This window comes from Trematomus bernacchii, unplaced genomic scaffold (assembly GCF_902827165.1).
Source record: "Trematomus bernacchii unplaced genomic scaffold, fTreBer1.1, whole genome shotgun sequence".
Classification (NCBI taxonomy): Eukaryota; Metazoa; Chordata; class Actinopteri; order Perciformes; family Nototheniidae; genus Trematomus; species Trematomus bernacchii.
The window spans coordinates 3914168-3934031 of NW_022987797.1; the positions used below are offsets into that span (position 1 = coordinate 3914168).

Here is a 19864-nt window from a genome sequence, read left to right on the forward strand (position 1 = left end):
TGTAGTTGATATATTTAAACGCTAGCAACGTAGCATCACAAAAATGTTTTTCCGACCAAAACTAGCTCTAGCTCCGTGTGTTAGATCGCTACGCCAGCTATAATGTAATTAAGTTTCGCGACTGACCGGCAAATCACCCGGAATATACTGTCAATAGGTATTTTGTGTGTGAATGCAGACATTCTCCTGCTATGAGATACATGTATGCAAGGCCATCTGCTGATATTAGAGTTGATATATGGAAACTCTAGCAACTTAGTTAGCACAGTTAGCACTGTGTCAATGGCTTAGCAGTCCAACACAGTTTACACATTTAAACAGTCTTGTTTGATAAATACACAAATAACAATGCAAACTTACAGGTTGTATACCCAGATCTTCCCCTGCTCCAAACGGTCCAAACAAGCTGTGCATATCCGGCCTCAAACTGGGCAATGTTTTGGAAGCTTTCGTCTGTGAAATGCCGGTTCTTCGAACCTCTGGAGGAGGAACACGCCGCTGCTGGTGTGGCCATAGCTCTTCGGGATTGGTCCATTTCGTTCCGGGTACCGCATGACATCAGGCGGTACCCGGAACTAAATGGAAGACTCAAATGGGCAGTGACGTATCTCCAACGAGGCGTTTTGGGGAGGTATTTTCTGTGTTAGAGTTTTACTCGCTACAGGGTGTACTTTGAGGGTTTTGACTCTGCACACCGTTTACATGCATAAAAACCTTCATAACACACAAGGGGACGGGTAATAACCGGAAAAGCATGACATGGGAGCTTTAAGATAACGTTATGGATCCATTGGAAAAATTCACAAGCTACCCAGCAGTATTGTAATACCTGTTAAAAAGTAAAACACATGCTCCAACGATAAAGTGATGAACACATCAAAACATAAATTATTAAAATTGATATATATAATAATAATACTATATATTTATATATGTGTTGTTCAAATACTATAAATACAAACAGAGAAATGGGTACGCTTTTATAAAGTTTAAAGTTTATACTTTTATAAATGAAGAATATCCAGTTAAAATGGTTAAAATGCAACAGTTGTTCCATGTTAAACAGGTATAATTTAGATGTGTGATATTTCCGACGGTGCCTAAACGCAGCACAGGACTTTCCCTTTAAGTGAGATGATAGGTTGTTGTGTAATGTGGGTGAAAGAGGAGGAGGAGGAGTGCATGGAGGACTTCAGGCGGTGACAGAGCGAAGAGGACTCGGACAGGTACAGTACGGTGCTACTTCCCCTCAGGTGGTATAAACATGCTGTATGATATTAATGTTTCATATGCAGACGCTGGCTGTGTTATTCCTAGTGTTGGTTGAACCTGCATGCTGTGAACCTGTTTGAAATGTGAGGTTTTCAAAAGACACTCATAACCAGGAGACCTGTCAGTTCAAATGTAATATTTGTTGCGGCTTTTCAAAAAGACAATTCATTTCCCCTACCGTCAAACCTTATGTATAAAATATGGAAATATGTATTTTGAAACTTAAAGGAAACCAGCGTTGTTAAAGGGAAGTTCGGTCTTCCGCTACTTTACTGTACACCGCCAGGAAAAAATAACTTTAAATACCGCCGTCTGAGTTCATTTTCAAGTTGAATAAGCAATACAGTAAAACAATCAAAGCAATATATAGGTCAGTATGAATACAACGTGAATAATGCCAGGTTAACATAAAAAAATCCTTTTGGTAAAATCATGAAATTATGAGCAGTCTCTAACAACTATTAAGCTCTTCTCTTTTTGAGATCTAATCTATTCATGCAAGGTTCTCATTTACTAAAGACCAACCTTTTTAGTTTTTTGCTCGTGTTATTGTCTAAATATACATGTCCAGTGTTTTCTTAAAACAAAAAATGGTGATTTCATTTGATTTTTTTTCTAAATGCACAGAGAAGAAACTGCTTCTCGTCTGATTGCATTTAAGCTAATTGTTATCACTTTATAAGAATTCATTTTAGAGTTGATCAAAATGGTGTATACCGTAAGAATGTCACAACATTTGATGTGATAACAACATAGCAAAGAAACCGTAGGGTTTAGTATTGGTGCTTTCACAAAATATTTACCCAATGAGATTTTTGATAAATAAGTATCAGTAATGTGATTTAATGATAAAGTGGGTACAGACAAAAAAATAACAATTGTAAAATGACATCTCCCTTCTGTTTGCAGCCTTTAGAAATCAGAAAAAGACAACAAATATGCCATATTATAGTATTTGGAGATCAAAAATCTAAACGATATCCTGTTTCATATCATATATTGATAGGCTACAATGTAGATATATTGACCAGCCCTTTCTTTAATGGTGTATAACACACACTGGTCAATGTTTATAGAGACAGATTTATGACTTATGAGAGCCAAAATTATAACTTACTGGGTTTACTGAACTCAAATGCTTGTATTGATGATGATGTATTTGTGTGTGTTTTATTTTGAAAGGGTGTGCAGCCATGGAGATGATAATGATATCAGGATGTATTCTGGTTCTCCCAGTCTTCGCGTTCATCTACTCCTTCATGTTCTGGCCTGGATCCCTCCTTAAAGCTTACAACTGGTAAACACACTCACACACACTGGTTAGACTGGTCATTGGTGTAGAGTCTGTTGATTGTTATGTTATGTAACTGCCTAGGGACTGCAGATGGAAATGAGCTAACAGTTAAATCTGACATAACTAAAAAGGTAAATAAGAACATTTACTCATAAAAAAACAGGATACAATTTAGACATAATGCATCACTAAAGATTAAACCAGTGGAATAACTATTTGAGGTAAAACAAAACGGTAAAGTTATCCAATATAAAAAGTTAAGAAAAGAAAATCATAAACATGAATCAAGAGAACTTTGTCTACAACAGTTAAATATTGCTCTGCAACAACATTAATTATTACAAAATAATGTTATATTTATATAATAATTAGGGCTGTCAAGTTAACGCGTTAATAACGCGTTAACGCAAAAAAAGATTAACGCCACTAATTATTTTAACGCGATTAACGCATGTGTATTTTTTGTCCTCGGCCGCCGTAGTTTCAGAGCGCATCGAGTGTAAAATACCATCTACAAGCTGATGCTGACAGCCCCGCTCCTGCCGCCCGCTTGTGGCAGACCACACTTCCACGCTCACTGGCAGGCCCGGACTGGCCATCGGGAGAACCGGGAGGGAGTGTGTATGTGTGGCGCGACTCGCGCGAGCGAGGCACACCTTACGTGTTGTTGTTGTTAGCATCTGGTGCTAGCTAGCTGCGCTAACGGATATAAGGAGCTGTTTCAATGACATTTCGCCGACAACTGCGCCGAGCACTTGACTTGATGCAGCTCGCCAGACAGTGGGACATTGTACGAAAAGTCAGCACACTCAGCACGGATAGTACGCGCAACATGATTGCAGCGTCCAGGCAGCTCCCATTCGAGCATATATGCCTTGAGCTGCACATAGCTCCAACGATCATCCACAGTGTCTCTCTCCACACACACACACACACACACACACACACACACACACACACACACACACACACACACACACACACACACACACACACACACACACACACACACACACACACACACACACACACACACACACACACACACACACAGTATTATTGTATGAGAGAGGTTCCAGGTTGAATTGAGGCGAATATTTGTAATGTTCAGGTTGTTGTGTTTAATATTCATGAGGATATTTGTCATTGTTCAAATGATAATAAACAAACATAAAGCATATTTGTCCACTCGTATGTTGATAAGAGTATTAAAAACTTGAAAGATATCCCTCTAAGGTACATTTAGAACAGATAAAAAATGTGCGATTAATTTGCGATTAATCGCGATTAACTATGGACAATCATGCGATTAATCGCGATTAAATATTTTAATCGACTGACAGCCCTAATAATAATATATTCACATGGTGGCGATTTTTTGTTGTTGCAGAATAAGTCCTTTTACTTGTGATACTATGATCACATGTTGCTGATAATTGTGTACTTATTATATTACCCCAGTGTTTTCAACCATTTCGAAACCTAGGGAAAGCCACACTTATAATCAAAGGAGCCATTTGTTACATTTGGTTGTCTCTAGTGGCAACATATTTTCACGCGTTGTGGTTTTTGTCATAAATTTACTTTTTACACGGTGGTGAGACACAGTCCAGCAATTAGGTCTTGGTTGTTGGATTTTTTCATTAGACATCTAACTTAAAGGGGACCTATCATGCAAAATGCACTTTTGTACGTCTTTTATACATGAATATGTGTCCCCGGTGTTCCAGGGAACTCACCAAGTGTCAGAAAACACAACCCTCTCTATTTTCCTCCATACCCAAATCTCTAAAAAAGGGGCTGCAACGGATCTGATAAAAACTGATCCAGATTTGAACACTGTCCTGACGTCAGGACGGTGGCGCTACGGCTATTGGGCCAACTCCACCAATCAGGAGGAGACAGCCACGGCCATTGCCGTTCGAAAGCGCTGGAGACGCTGTAGTACATATGCCAGGCCTGTAAGTGGCGCTGTAGTCTGCCACAAAAGCAGTGAAGAAGACTTGGTTACCATGGTTACCCTTCTGTTTATTCTCCGCTGTGGCTTTCTTTCTCCCTCCCCGAGGCAAGCGTTTGCTCCCGCTGCAATGCAATCCCTCCCCGTCGAGGCAAGCACTGTAATTCTCTCCGGTTAGTCCACCAGCAGATGACAAACACCCACCTCTCCGCCTCTTCCAAGGAACGAGGGGACCGTGCGGCAGAGTTTCAGTTTCAGTTTGTTTCGCCGGTCAAGATGTCCGTTAAAGTTTAAATCTTCCGGACGAAATTAGAAAAGTGCCGGTCAAAGGTCTTCTTTGTTATTTATTGAGCTTTAAAACAAATGAATAACGACTCTATATAATAAAACACGGAGATCTCCCCCTCTTCTGACAGCCCAGCAGCTGATCAGAGCACGGCTCACCTCTCCTGCAGGGGGGCGTGGTCAGCAGAATCAGACCCATAGACAGCAAACAACACATAGAGCGAAATGAGGCATGGCTAAAATGCATGATCTGTTTGGTATTTTGAAAACAGAAACGTATAAATATACCTTATATAGGTATGGCCCTACAATATATCATTTAAATATAGCATGATAGGTTTCCTTTAAGTTGTCAAAGAAAAAAAGCGGAGCTAATGTTGCAGCCAAACACAGTTGGAGCAAAAAACAACAAGATGAAACTGCTTCATTCCGTATTTTTACAGGTTTTAATCAGGGGTCCTTCCAAGATCTGATAGTAACCTGAGGATTTGTACATTTTTCCAAAACCAGCACCTCTGTGTTCAAGGGTTGCATCATTGGACGCATTATGTTTAAAGGACGACCATCCCATTCTTGTGAACATAATATCTCAGGATTGCCTTCAGGGTATTATTCACATACATCCTCTTGGACTCAAGGACAAACTGATTAGATGTTGGTAGTGAAACGTCAAATGGCAAGGTCACTGTAACATCATAATGTTATTTAGATATAACATCTGAATCAGAAATCATTCATTTGTCCAATAGCGGGGAGGTTGACATTGTTACAGCAATGGGGCAGGGCAAACAAAAAGCAAGTACAATTTATAAAATGAAATAAGTAAACAACCATGGTTAAAAGTAGCCAGTAACAACATAATACATATTTGTAAAGTATATATTGCATATAGCAGTGTTGTTACAGTAAAGTTCATTTTCTATTGTTTTTTTTTCCATTTATTTTATTATATATACATATATATATATATATATCATTTTTTTATATTATTTGTTTTTGTATTTTTCTTCGGGTAAAGAATTTCAATTTGAATGTCTATAACTCAAAGTTCATTTGTTATCAACACATCAGAGCTACAGTATGTGTAAGCATAGGTCAACCACATCTCATCCCGAGGGTAAACGTTTTCTTTCCTTCCTTGCTCAGAGGAGTTTCCAAAATCACCCCAAAGATACAAATTAAAACTTGAATGTTTGTGAATGTACTCTCAAACTTTCAAAATAGTTTCTAAGAAAAGACAGTCTGTTCCTCACTGGGATCCTTCTCATCAACATAGTGACAACACACGCAATAACAATTTACATAAAATATATTAAAATACCTAATATAATAATATATTTTTAAGTTAATATTAACATTTCCCATTTCCAACATAATGGATTTTATATTTAAATAAATAACAATAAGTAAAAAATATTATAATAGGCAAGGCAAGGCAAGTTTATCTATACAGCGGCTTTCAACACAAGGCAATTCAAAGTGCTTTACAAAAATGAAAGACATTAAGAAAATGGCATTTAAATTAAAAGAAAAAATACATGGATAAAAGTTACAGTGCAGTTTAAGATATGAATAGTTCAATTAAAAGCAGCGGCAAAAAGAAAAGTCTTCAGCCACTAGAGTGAATCTGTCCGGATGAAGCCTAAAGAGCAGATATGTTGGTGTGCCTTGGCCTAACGGACTTTGTCAAAGCTGTAAAAAAGGAAACAAAATACTTGTTGGTCGGATTGGCAGTGCTCTTTCACCCAGTTACACACACACACACACACACACACACACACACACACACACACACACACACACACACACACACACACACACACACACACACACACACACACCCACACCCACACCCACACCCACACCCACACCCACACCCACACACACACACACACACACACACACACAGTGCTGAGTCACAGTGATGTAATAGGGGTTTTTGTGACGTGAATAAAATGCTCGGTTACAGAAAACTGTAACATTAAATCAAATGTAATCAGGCTTTAAATTATGTAATCACAATTTGACTAACAGGAAAAACAAAAGATGATACAGGAGAAGTTTAGATTTCCTCAGAGATACTAGGTACTTGTGCATTTATTTATTTATTTCCTTCTCTTTCTTTCTTTCTGTCTTAACTTTTTCTAAACTCTTTGTATTTCATGTGTTCCCCCGTCACTCGTTTTCATGTGTTTTATGAGTGATAATGTAGTTTGCTTTTTAGCTTGTGTCTTGTCCTGTGTTGCTGTTGTTTTCATGCTACATCAGCAGAACTAATCCCCCCTCAGGGACAAATTAAGAACTTGAACTTTGAGTTGCTGTTTACTGCTAGGTCTCTAGCTAGAGGGGCAGATTCAGATGACAGATAATCACTGCCTGTGATCCTCCTCAGGTACATGCGCCGCAGGCTGGGGCTGGTGATCCGGTACTGTAAGAGCGGAAGTTACCGCTTCTGTTACAGCAGCCGCGGGACGCCGGGGGGGGCCACGCCGTCCCTGCTGCTGTTGCACGGCTTCTCCGCCTCCAAGGACATGTGGCTGCCCATCGTCAAGGTATCATACACACATACAGGGACACAGTTCTTCTCTTGCACACACAATAAAAAGGGATCTATTGGCAGAAATGTAATATGACAAACATAACATGCTTTCATGAATGTTTTTGTAATTTGAGTCACTTGGACATAAGCTACTGCCCCCTTTTTTCGGCGGCAGTAGCTCTGTCTATGGGGACTAGGCTCGGTAAATCCGGAAACCTTAACACCCATAAAAAAAACTCAGATTAACCACATAGCCTAGTTTTACCCCCACTTCCTCCAGTAATTCCAGCACAGATTTGTACAATGAATTGTATTGCAGTTAAAAGGCAAAGAAAGCAAATGGCACAAACTACATGTATGGCACGACTGGAGACCACTAGACATCAGTAAGAACCCACACTCCCCCGCTGTAACGGCACACCTGATCCATGACTAATGTTCTGCACTTGTTTGCTTTAGGTGTGGTGAAAACAGGGGAAAGGCATTTTGCTAAAGCATGTGTCAGTTTGTTGAAATGGTTTAGTATAGAAGTGATAGTGGACAGTCACCACTGTAGGAGCAGATGGAGCGAGCACACATTATACAGAGGGCACTCACAGAGGCTCTCCGTAACAGCGGCTTTGTAGACGCTTTAGCTACGTTTTGGAAAATGGTCAGACTTCATGCTAATAATAAAAAAATCTGAAATGTTAAAAATAAAGTAAAAATGTCCCCCAATGTCTTTTACCAGTTTGTCATGCATGACATTATTACACAATGTCTCCACTTGTTTACTTGTATTTTGGGGGGGAGTTAAAACAAATACACGTAATCATGATTAATCACAGATTGTTTGTGTGATAAATGCAATTACATGTTTGAATCGATTGAAATGGGTTTCCCGCGCAGAAGAAAAACCATCTGTTCTCCATGTAAACCCATAAGCATTTATAACGCTGGCCTGGAGGCTAACTCTTCTTCACAGGACGTCAGAGAAACTTACCACGTTCACACTTGGTCAAAGAAGTTCTCTATCTGATTCATGTTAGAGAAGCAGAGATATAAAGAGCATAGCTCCCGGGATAGATATTTATAACCTGGGAATAATCTAATCAAATGATGCATAATGTTTTCCTGATCTTAGTGTTTTAAACACTGCTAAACAATTTAGGAATTGTCTATACGTAATTAATTCAATTTTTTGTATCTTATTTTTACATATTTGATCAATGTTTTGTCCCGTGTGCGTCTTGTTTCTGCACTCTATATTTCATTATATATAAAGTATTATCTTTTCATTTATTTTATAATTGGGTGCGTGTGTGTTCTCTTCCAGCATCTCCCCAGAGGCCTGCATGTGGTGTGTGTGGACATGCCCGGACACGAGGGGACAACTCGCACCGGGGCCCAGGATTACTGCATTCAAGGCCAGGTCGCCAGAATCCACCAGGTGTGTGTGTGTGTGTGTGTGTGTGTGTGTGTGTGTGTGTGTGTGTGTGTGTGTGTGTGTGTGTGTGTGTGTGTGTGTGTGTGGTGTGTGTGTGTGTGTGTGTGTGTGTGTGTGTGTGTGTGTGTGTGTGTGTGTGTGTGTGTGTGTGTGTGTGTGTGTGTGTGTGTGTGTGTGTGTGTGTGTGTGTGTGTGTGTGTGTGTGTGTGTGTGTGGTGAAGATGATTTACGGGAAGTAAAAATAGAATGAGACGTATAGATAGATATCCCTAGTTTGTGCGCCGTAGCTGGAGTCAGGACATACTGTTGTTAGCTTAGCATAACAACTAGAAGATTGGGAACACAGCTAGCCTGGCTCTGTTAAAAAGATACACCTATCAACACTAAAAGTCACTAATAATCAGATGTGGTCTTCCACGTGGTGTTTCCCCATGCTATACTTGTTCATTTGGCTCTTCCTCTTGGATATGTGCTTGCAATCTGGCATCTGATCACAACGTTTTTAAATAGTTTAATGCCCAAAAATGTCCTAAACAAAGCAAAATGGACTACAGGGAATAATAGCTCTTCAAATGGCTTTATAGAATCTTAATCTGTAATAGAAAATACATTATAGTCCATATATTTGTCTTCTAAATTGCACTTTTTACACATGTAAAGTGGCACATTTCTATTGCATTAAAAGAGAAGACAATTAATGATAAGGTATTCTTCTTTATTACTGTTTTCATCCACTGCACACCTGGGCCCACTCTCTGTATTCAGCTGTAGAGGCTGCACAGAGGCACTGAGCAGATAGTGATCCCCTCTGTCTTTGTGTCTCTCCCTGTGCAGTTTGTGAAGAGTATTGGTTTGGACAAAAGACCCTTCCACCTGGTGGGGACGTCGATGGGGGGGAACGTCGCTGGAGTGTACGCTGCCCATCACCCTGCTCACCTGTCCGGCGTCACCCTGATGTGTCCGGCAGGTAAACTCAGCACACATCTGATCTATGTGATTTCTCCAGGATTCAAACCCCATACTGATCGGTGTATGTGAGTGACAGAAGCTCTCCTCCTCTCTGTCCTGCAGGTCTGGTTTTTCCCACAGAGTCTGAGTTCATCGTTCGCCTGAGGGAGATGGAGAAGACTCCGCAGCAGGGGTCCATCCCTCTGATCCCCACTACTACTCAGGAGCTGGAGTCCATGTTGAAGCTCTGCTGCTTCACCCCCATCAGCCTCCCCAAGCAGGTACAGAGACAGCCGTGGTACTAGGGCCTCAGTCCAGATGTGCACAACAACAGTTTCTATATATCTCTGCAGCTACTATTAGTATACTCTACAACTATTACTATTGCTGCTGCAGTATAAAGTGTAAACCAAGAAAGAAAAAGAAGATTGGATTTGAAAGTGTGTTTTGAAAAGTAAACTCTGTGGCAACAAAAGTTGATGATTCTGGCAAATCTTCTTTATCAAGACTTTTATGAAAACCTAACTTGAGGCTGATTGTAATTTGATTTTGCAAGCTTAACTCCTCTACAAAAGCCTTTCATCTTTGTGTGACACATCTACAAGCTGGACAGTTTCAGTAAGAAATGTTTTCAAGAGCTCAGGTCTGAAGGGGCCTATTCTGCAGTTCCTCTACTGTGGCATGTTTCCATGCTTTGATCCTTATTGTTCTCATACTGCCTGTGCTGCAGCACCTCTTTTCACCCTCTGTCTGAAACCAGAGCCCAGTCTGCTCTACGTCTTAGAGATGTCCCGCCCCTTAGTTTATTTAGGAAAATGTGTTGGAATGCTAGCCTATGGAAGTGTCCTCATTATGTTACAGAAGTAAACAAAGGAGTCCAATGGAGGCGTTTCAGGCAGGGGGGGAGTGTGTGTGAGAGAAAGTCCCTCTGGAGGGAACACAGGGATTTGAGCCGTTGCAGACCATTTACATGCACCCAAACCTCTAGAACACTACAGGGAAGGGACAACCCCCAAAAGCATAATAGGGCCCCTTTAAACACAAAAGGGCTGTTAAGTAGAGGAGTCTCTGTCTTCAGCTTTGCGACAGACTTTTCATTTTTTGGTTGCAAACATGCTTTTTCATATCTGGCGTAAAGGAATCATTAGTACAGTGCACTGTGTACCCATTGATGTGTGTGTGTGTTTTAACAGCTCCTGCGAGGTCTCCTTGACAACAGGTTGCCCAACAATGATTTCTACAAAGAAGGTCAGTCTGCTCCTCTCTGAACTCCTTCTCTCCTCCTCCACTAAGCAGTGCACGTTTGAAAAGAGTCCTCAAAAGAGCCTTATTCCAACATAGGAAATGCTTAATTCCCTTCTTTTTGCATTAAAACTACACATATTTGTTTCTGATCTGCTTGTGCAAATTCTGAATACCGTGCTTCTTCCCATTTATTGCTGGTCAAATGAACCATAACACTTCCTGCAAAGGTTGTTTCACATTAAAAGCAGCTCTAGAAAAGAATCCTTCCCATCTCCATGGGGATCCAAATAAAGATCCAAGTTTGGAGTTTTATTGACAACATTTTTTAATTTAATTCCCAGGATTATTTGATGTCTTTAATTATTGTTGTTTCATGTGTTTTTGTAATTTGCTCCTTTTTAATAATTGTGTGTGTGTGTGTGTGTGTGTGTGTGTGTGTGTGTGTGTGTGTGTGTGTGTGTGTGTGTGTGTGTGTGTGTGTGTGTGTGTGTGTGTGTGTGTGTGTGTGTGTGTGTGTGTGTGTGTGTGTGTGTGTGTGTGTGTGTGTGTGTGTGTGTGTGTGTGTGTGTGTGTGTGTGTGTGTGTGTGTGTGTGTGTGTGTGTGTGTGTGTGTGTGTGTGTGTGTGTGTGTGTGTGTGTGTGTGTGTGTGTGTGTGTGTGTGTGTGTGTGTGTGTGTGTGTGTGTGTGTGTGTGTGTGTGTGTGTGTGTGTGTGGTTCAGTGTTCATGGAGATCGTCGGGGAGAAGTCTCGTCACTCGCTGCAGGAAAGCTTGCACCTGATCACATCCCCGGTGCAGGTGATCTGGGGGAAGGAGGATCAGGTACACATGAATCATTTGGAGCCTCGGACTCACCGACTGATCTTAAACCGCTCCTCACTGCCTCTCCATGTGTCCTGTTTTATATGATTTTATTCAACTCTTGGCCCTACATATTTGATCTCTTATGTGTTCTCCTTTAAGCGGTCTATGTTTCTTTGATCTAAAGCGCTCTAATAGAGTTAGCTGTGTTTTTAAGTTTATTTATATATCACTCTGGGTGGCGATAGCTCAGGGACTTGGCGCAGGAACCAGTGGGTCTCTGGTTCAAGTCCCAGAACGGACCAAGGACAGAGAATCTGGTACTTTGCAGGGCACTAGCGGCCCACTGCTCTTTTCCATATGCAAAATATCTACACAGTAGTAGATGGCAATGAAAATGTTAAGGCTCGTCCAACAATGCAACAAACAACTGACTTGAGGTCAGGTGAGGGGTGTCCGGCACACATTTCCAAAAAGCATGTGCTGAGATGTTTAGTTAAACAAAACAAAACAAATGTAAACATCAACTTGACTTTCCAGAAATGTAAATCATAATCCAAATACAACGTCAACTGAATTTGTGATCTAATGTCTAATGATGTGATCGGAGATGAGTTTTTTCTCCGGCATGCAAGCAAACAAAAGCACTCCCTTGTCTATATAAAGCCCATACTGTATATCCGCAGTTCCATTATGAAAACATGATTATAAAAAATGGAATTACAAAAAGTAGATTTCCAGTTATAAATTATCAGACTTTTTAGAATCAAAATACTTTATTTATTAATTCATTTGTTTTCATTAAGATATTTGGTAATTAGTTATTTTATTTATTTATCCCTGGGAAAATTGTGTTTCGTGACAGTTGCTTTTCCTCCAGGTGGTGGACGTGTCGGGGGCAGCGGTGCTGCAGGCGGCGCTGCCAAACTGTCGGGTGGAGTTGATAGAAAACTGTGGTCACTCTGTGGCGTTGGAGCGGCCCAGGAAATCTGCCAATCTCGTCATGGACTTCCTGTCTAAGAAGGAAGTCAATGGTGGAAACGCTAAGAAACTTTCCTGAAGCAAACTTTATAACCCTATGACTTCAGAATGGACGATGAAGGCTGTGAATTTGGTTTGATGCTCTTTTGTAGTTTGGTATAAGAGTTTGGCTATGACAGAGTTTATATCTGTAACATTTTAATATTCCAAATATTCCTGACGTTTTTAGACACGCAGCACCAAGCAGGAAGCTGTAGTCTCTATTTTAGATAAGTGTTGAAAGAAAACATTCTGCTTCGGGATTTTGCACATTTCTCTTTCAGAAACCATGTTTCTCAGTGTCTTGTTTCATGTGAAAATACGTTTTTTTTTGTGCGTGCTGCATAATTTAACCTCATGAAAATCATTCTTTTGGAAATCACAATAAAATTGCACTGAAAGTGAATCGAGTTTGATAGATGAGGTGATGGAGGGATGCCAGCTCATGTACAAATAGATTGGGAATACAGAAATAAATATTCTGCTGGAAAAATATCTTGTTTTATTGAATTTTTGGAAACTCCTCTGCTCTTTTTTGTTTTTGCATGTAACTCAAAATCTGACCGCTGGGGGGCAACACATCTTTACAGCGTTACCATTTCTGTCAAAGAGTAGATAATTTATTCAAGATACCACTCCAGAGCAGAAGTCCCTTTGGTGTGCAAATTATTATATTTGCTGAGAAGAATTACACAAGTAACTTGACATTTGCAACAAAAACATGAAGATAAAATAATTGAAGGATAAATAATACTGATTGTTGATAATTTTCAGATTGTCTTCATGTATATTTTGGCTTGGGGTATATTTCGGTCAAATTAAAGATATTATTGTTGACTCAATTTATGCCTATTGTTAGATTATTGAAATTCTGCACTTTCTGAGATTGAAACATCATATTTGTATTTCTCATGTAAGCATTGTTTTTACATTTCATGTATTTAACACCATGCCGGAATGTTTATTGGTTTTTATCTATATATACAGAGTCTATGGTTTTTATTCGATTTATATCTAGATAGTCATCTCTACTATCCACTTTTCTTTCACAATATCATAAATGGATCGCAAATGTAAAAAAATGAAATGATAGCCATTGTACTTTTGCTTAAACTATCACACTTTTCTTTTAGTATACCTGACATTTATCACCGTTACTGTATATTTTGCGATTCCTGGTATTTTGGACGGAGTGAACCATCTTACTATTGTGTACTCTTTGAGATATCCGTCTGTGATGACTGCGCATGCGCTGACTCCAGGGGCATGCTACACTTCACAACACGCTGAACTCTCAATGTGGATGTAGTTGGTGAGTTAAATGCTTAACAACTGAATTCTTAATAAACATTTATCAAACCAGAAACTGCATTTACTTTACTCTTAGGTGTTTTCAGCTGTCAGTGTAGCAGCTACGAACTAGAGTAGACTTACAAGCCAGTTCACCTAGTTTAGCTACTGTAAGCTAGTTCTAGATTCAGGTTGTTCTTTATACATATTTTTTAAATGTCTATAATTGCATTCATGTTTCTGACATTTTCGTGACGAAAAGGTTGTCTGTCAGACTTTAAATGTAAGGGTTATTTATTATGTCAGATGTTACGTTTAATGTAACAGCAAGTTTTAATTGTGACTTAGAGGTTAGCTGGCTATGTTGTTAGCTAAGTTTATTATTTGCTTGTGTGAAAAAACATGTTTGCTATAAGAGTGCAGGAACACCATTCTAAACGTTTTTTGAAACAATATATTGTGCGCTTTTGTTGCATTACAACTAAAACCGGGGCTTTTATAAATGTCTTTCAGTCTCCTGACCTTCATAACCTAACGTAGGAAAACAGAGATGTACTTAATTGATCCTAAATAGGGAAATGATTGTGTTACAGCATGCATTACACTGGAGTAAAAACTACACAATAAATATATGGAATATCTGATAAACTATATATAAATATAAAGAAATAAGTTGGAATGCACGATACAGTAATATCAAACTAGTACAACTACATTGAGGTAGAGTGTAGGATGGAGCAACACAGAGTAAAGTCTGGTTAAAAAAGAGAGAGGACAAAATATTATGTTATGAGTTTAGTAATAGGGATGCACTGTTTTACCCTTTTCACCTAAATAATACATTTTATTTTATTTTATTTAAATACCTAACTTAAAGGTGGGGTATGTAATTTTGGAGAAACCAAATTCGCTAGAATTTGAAACTACGCAGCCGAAAAAAATCTGCCCCTTCCTTCAGACTTCCTTACAGAGCCCCTCCTCCAACACACACGAACGCGCACATGACCAATGAGGGCACGAGATAAGTTTGTGCACAGATGGAAGGCTGACAGGCAGGTAGGCCATCCAGTTATTTTAGCTGGGCCGGCTCAGATGATTGGTCGTGCTTTTTACAGTACTACGGCTTCCACGGCTTCCACAGATGAATTCAGTGTTTCTGAAATAAATTACATACCCCACCTTTAAGGTACCAGCCAGTATTGATCCTATACCAGTTATCACAAACTTCAATCTGGTGTTACTGGCAAACTTTTTGCAAATATAGTTGAATTTCTTAAAAACAGCATGTCACTGTAGTTGAATCAAACCTTTTTCACACCAGGACGTATAGCTTTAGTTGGGGACTATTTCCAGCTGTGGATTTAACCACACATGGTTCCCTAGTGAGCTTTTCCAGAAGTCACAGTCTACAAAGTGAAATGCATACATTTATTTAAAATAAATCATGTTGAGTTTAGTTGATGACTTTTTAATCTTGAATAATTTGCTTTTATAGTCTGAGCTGATTACTATCTGTTGGAGTTCCCTGATGTTCCCTGATGCTTTAATATAATGAGCTGCGCCGACACAAAAGACAAACCTGCGCTCTACCAACGGGTCGTGTTGAAGAACGCCTCGCCGTACCACTACATGAAGGTCTGCCTGTAAGTCTCTCTATCTCTTTTTTAATACTGTTTATAAATACCGATGTATTGTTTTATTAATTGGCTCTTCATTAACTCTTTAAAGATGATCATATTTATTTTTGTTTTAGGGTGCATTAGGCTCAGGTAAAACAAAAAGTTTACAATTGGAAGCTGGGGGAAAGGGGGTACAATTTACAAGATAACATTTATGAGAAATAAACTCAAATATTATTTGAGATTAAAGTTGTAAATTAATAAGGAAATATTTCAAATGTACAGATAAAAGAAAATTCTGAAATGACAGTCACTAATTTACAAAAGAAACATTGCAAGGTAGGATCAACCTCACCACACTGCGAGCGATTTTATAAAAAAAAAGAATCTGTAAATAAAGAATACATATTTTAAAAAGTGGGGTAGGTAAGTTTGAGAAACCGGCTCGAGATACACTTTTTGTTATATTCCATGGAATGCTCTTAACATCCCGATAGCAATGAATATCTTAAGTGCTTTGACAAAAAATCCATAAAAGAATGTCATCTGTGGAAGCCGTAGCACTGTAAAAAGCACGACCAATCATTTTAGCCGGCCCGGCTAAAATGATTGGATGGCCTACCTGCCTGTCAGCCTTCCATCTGTGCACAAACTTATCTCGTGCCCTCATTGGTCATGTGCGCGTTCGTGTGTGTTGGAGGAGGGGCTCTGTAAGGAAGTGGCAGATTTTTTCCTGTGGGTGTTTCTCAATCTCGAGTAAAGCTGCTTCAGAGCCACTATTTCAAGCATACTACGTCATCGAGTGCCGCCGAAGTACTGTTCCAATCTCCAGCATACTTGGAAATCTACCGAGCCCGGCGTACTCCGTTTGGAGAAATTTCGAGGCTGCACATGAGTAGACTCCGCGGTCTTAAAATCCCCACAATGCTTTGCGCACAGACCAATTTCCCCAAATCTGTGGCGGAAGATGTAAGGCGGGGCCTCTCATATGACGCACACCTGCACACTTGCTAGCCTGTTCCACTTTTTGTTTTCCGAATGGCAGGAAGTATTCTTGCCTCGCTTCTGAAGCAAGATGCTCGGCAGACATGTGCTACCAAGCAAGCGTACTCGCGATTGAGAAACACCCTGTGTATTTTCAAATTCTAGCGCACTCGAGCTGGTTTCTCCAAAATTACCTACCCCACCTTTAAAATAAGATGAAGTGCAATATAAAGGTATAAAACATGTTACCTGTGTCTCTTTTTATAAATTATAAAAACAATATACCACAATTTACTACTTGTATCTTTATGGTTAATTGCACTTATTGTCAGTTGCTTTGGATCAAACGGTGTCTAATATTGTGGTGTCTACAACATGATAATATAGTTGCATCTTTACCCATGACATCTGTACCCTGATCCACATGATGTATTCTGTGTGTAGCGTTCTGGAGGATGAGTCTACCCGACTGAGTGCGGTCGATCTGAAGCAGTTCATCATCTCAGGGCTGGACAGTCTGTATGGAGAGGTGAGCTCACCAACACTGGGTCAACGGTTCAATTCCCACAGCGGGATCTGCTCTGATAATCCATGAAATGCTGGTTCAAGTTTAAATGTACTTGACAAACCTTCTTTATTTGTTGATGACTACCAGTTAACCTCAGGAAATTATAATGGGTGTTTTCACTATTATTTACATTTTAAAATAATCATTTATCAAAAAAAAGTTTTGGAGGTTTGTCTTAATGAAAAATATCTCTGAAGTTATATAATATAATTTATACAGATGTAGAATAAATACAATACTCCGATTTAAGTAGAAGGCCTGCATTCACTTTTTTACTCAAGTAATATTACAAAAAGATATTTATAGTACCAACAAGAGTACTCATTATACAGAATGCCCCATTTCAGAGTCATAAATAATATATATTACTTGATTTATAGTTAGTGATATACACATTTGCATGACTTTCATGTTGTAGCTGATAAAGGTGAAGCTAAACATTTATTTTACATTTTTTAATTAAGATATAACCTGGGCAATAAATACATGTAGTAGAGTAAACAGTGCAATATTGGCTTCCAAAATGTAGTATAAAGTAAAATTAATTACCTCAAAACTGTACTGAAGTGCAGTATTAGAGTAACTATACCTATTTAGCTTTTGTGTATGTGTTCCAGGTGGGAGCAGCGTTGAACTTTGACCTGTTGAAGTACGATAAAGACACCCTCACTGCCTTTCTGCGTGTTTACAGCAAGTGAGTTCAGCAGCAGCACAATGGAAAACACATTTTCACTCCTTCTACACAAGATGTTTTTTATATATGTGTGTGTGTGTGTGTGTGTGTGTGTGTGTGTGTGTGTGTGTGTGTGTGTGTGTGTGTGTGTGTGTGTGTGGTGTGTGTGTGTGTGTGTGTGTGTGTGTGTGTGTGTGTGTGTGTGTGTGTGTGTGTGTGTGTGTGTGTGTGTGTGTGTGTGTGTGTGTGTGTGTGTGTGTGTGTGTGTGTGTGTGTGTGTGTGTGTGTGTGTGTGGTGTGTGTGTGGTGTGTGTGTGTGTGTGTGTGTGTGTGTGTGTGTGTGTGTGTGTGTGTGTGTGTGTGTGTGTGTGTGTTTTTTAGGGGTTTGGTGAAGCTGTGGAGCTCCCTGACTCTGCTGGGCTCGTACCAGAAACAAGCCTGCGCCTTCAGAGTGCTGCAGGTCAGCACATCCACTCCAGATCAGTGTGCAAAAAGGATCTTTATGTTGTGCATTAGCTGCTTAGAGGCAGTTAGATATCTGAGTGGAAGTTAGAATGATACATCTTGGGCTGCACAGTAAGCTCTAGTAGAGAGCTAATAGTACTGAGGCTCCTTATGGCAGTGGATAAGGGTTCAAATCTGATCCGCAAACCTTACCAGTCCCTCTGTAATAAGGGCAAAACAGACAAATAAAACAATAAAAATAAGAGGACGCCGCCTTGGATTCACCTTTATACTGTACACCTTTGTGTATTTTGAATGTTGATTTTTTGTAAGGAAAGGAATTTGCTTGGTGTATAGATGAACACAGTAGGAGACATTCAAATGTTAAAAAATATAAAATACAAAAAAGGTAATATATAATAAGTATATCACAAATGACTGTGTATCGCATACAGTACAATTTGGAAAGGGTAGTATTGCGCAGAAATGTGCTAAATTGTCTTAGATAGATAGATAGATAGATGGATAGATAGATACTTTATTGATCCCAATTTTGGAAATTCTTGCTGTTACTGCTCTGACACCTGAATTTCCCTACAGGTATTAATAGATTTTTATTTAGGGAACCTGTGTTTTAGGACTCATTTCTCAACCTTATTTCTTTTGTTTTGACTCCAGGTGTCTCCGTTCTTGCTGGCGCTGACAGGAAACAGTCGGGAGCTGCAGCTGGACTGACGGAAGATGAGTTTCCTGTGGAGCAGATTCTTTGTTAACCCGAGGCGCTGCCTCTCTCCTCCCTCTTGTCGTCTGCTCCACGTCGGCCAGAAAGCCTCCCTCACCAAAGCGTTCTCTGCCCGAGATGTGCAGCTGTTCGCCGAGCTGACGGGCGACAACAACCCGGTCCACCTGGACCCCGTCTACGCCAGCACCACCGCCTTCGAGGCGCCCATCGTCCACGGCGTCCTTATCAACGGTCTGATCTCGGCCGTGCTCGGAACCAGGATGCCGGGCCGCGGCTGCATCTTCCTGTACCAGGAGATCCGCTTCCCCGCGCCGCTCTACATCGGAGAGGAGGTGCTGGCCGAGGCCGAGATTCGCAAGATCAAGATGTCGTTCGCCTTCATCGCCGTGACGTGCTCTGTGAAGGACAAGGTGGTGATGGAGGGGGAGGTGATGGTGATGATGCCTGAGGAGCAGCAGAAGAAGGAGTGAGAGGAGGAAGAGGAGGAAGAACATTATGTTATTTGCAGTGAATAAATAAAGTCTCCATTGCAGCACAAACAGTGCAGCCCGACTTCCCGAAATATTTTGGTTGCAGCAGTATTTTTTCATGACAGAATCCCCTCCCTTTTGTTTTTGTGTTGTAATTGATGTTCATTTTTTGATCATGTGCACAGCAGGAAGTGCATTTGGATAGAGCAGCTAGAAGAAAGAGGCGTCAGTCGCTTCATTACATTTGTTGATGTTTAATCTGCTCTTTATTTTGTTTAATGTGTGAGA

The 19864-nt window shown here is 40.0% G+C and overlaps 2 protein-coding genes across 3 annotated transcripts; both read left to right on the top strand.

The window, feature by feature from the left end:
* The first annotated feature begins 1163 nt into the window (after nt 1–1163).
* LOC117497888 (monoacylglycerol lipase abhd6-A-like) lies at nt 1164–13281 on the top strand. The gene is made up of 9 exons (XM_034149921.1): nt 1164–1226; nt 2455–2569; nt 7201–7360; nt 8663–8776; nt 9608–9740; nt 9845–10002; nt 10915–10969; nt 11687–11787; nt 12647–13281. Exons 2-9 carry the CDS (start codon nt 2466–2468, stop codon nt 12824–12826), a joined length of 1005 nt encoding a protein of 334 aa, XP_034005812.1. The 5' UTR covers nt 1164–1226; nt 2455–2465; the 3' UTR covers nt 12827–13281.
* Nucleotides 13282–13996: 715 nt separating this feature from the next.
* Nucleotides 13997–19741, top strand: rpp14 (ribonuclease P/MRP 14 subunit). 2 transcript variants are annotated; one of them, XM_034149923.1, is made up of 6 exons: nt 13997–14098; nt 15572–15719; nt 17124–17208; nt 17865–17941; nt 18302–18380; nt 19043–19359. In XM_034149923.1, the coding sequence occupies exons 2-6, from the start codon at nt 15628–15630 to the stop codon at nt 19097–19099; spliced, it is 390 nt and encodes a 129-aa protein (XP_034005814.1). In that variant the 5' UTR covers nt 13997–14098; nt 15572–15627; the 3' UTR covers nt 19100–19359. The 2 variants fall into 2 exon arrangements, with proteins under 2 accessions (XP_034005814.1, XP_034005813.1); XM_034149922.1 differs by lacking the exon at nt 13997–14098 and having other exon boundaries at nt 15625–15711; nt 19043–19741.
* Nucleotides 19742–19864: the final 123 nt, after the last annotated feature.

Coding starts and splice junctions, on each gene's coding strand:
- LOC117497888 (XM_034149921.1), top strand. CDS start 2,466: ATGGAGATGATAATGATATCAGGATGTATTCTGGTTCTCCCAGTCTTC. Junction 7,361..8,662: donor TGTGGCTGCCCATCGTCAAG/GTATCATACACA, acceptor GTTCTCTTCCAG/CATCTCCCCAGAGGCCTGCA. Junction 11,788..12,646: donor TCTGGGGGAAGGAGGATCAG/GTACACATGAAT, acceptor CTTTTCCTCCAG/GTGGTGGACGTGTCGGGGGC.
- rpp14 (XM_034149922.1), top strand. CDS start 19,106: ATGAGTTTCCTGTGGAGCAGATTCTTTGTTAACCCGAGGCGCTGCCTC.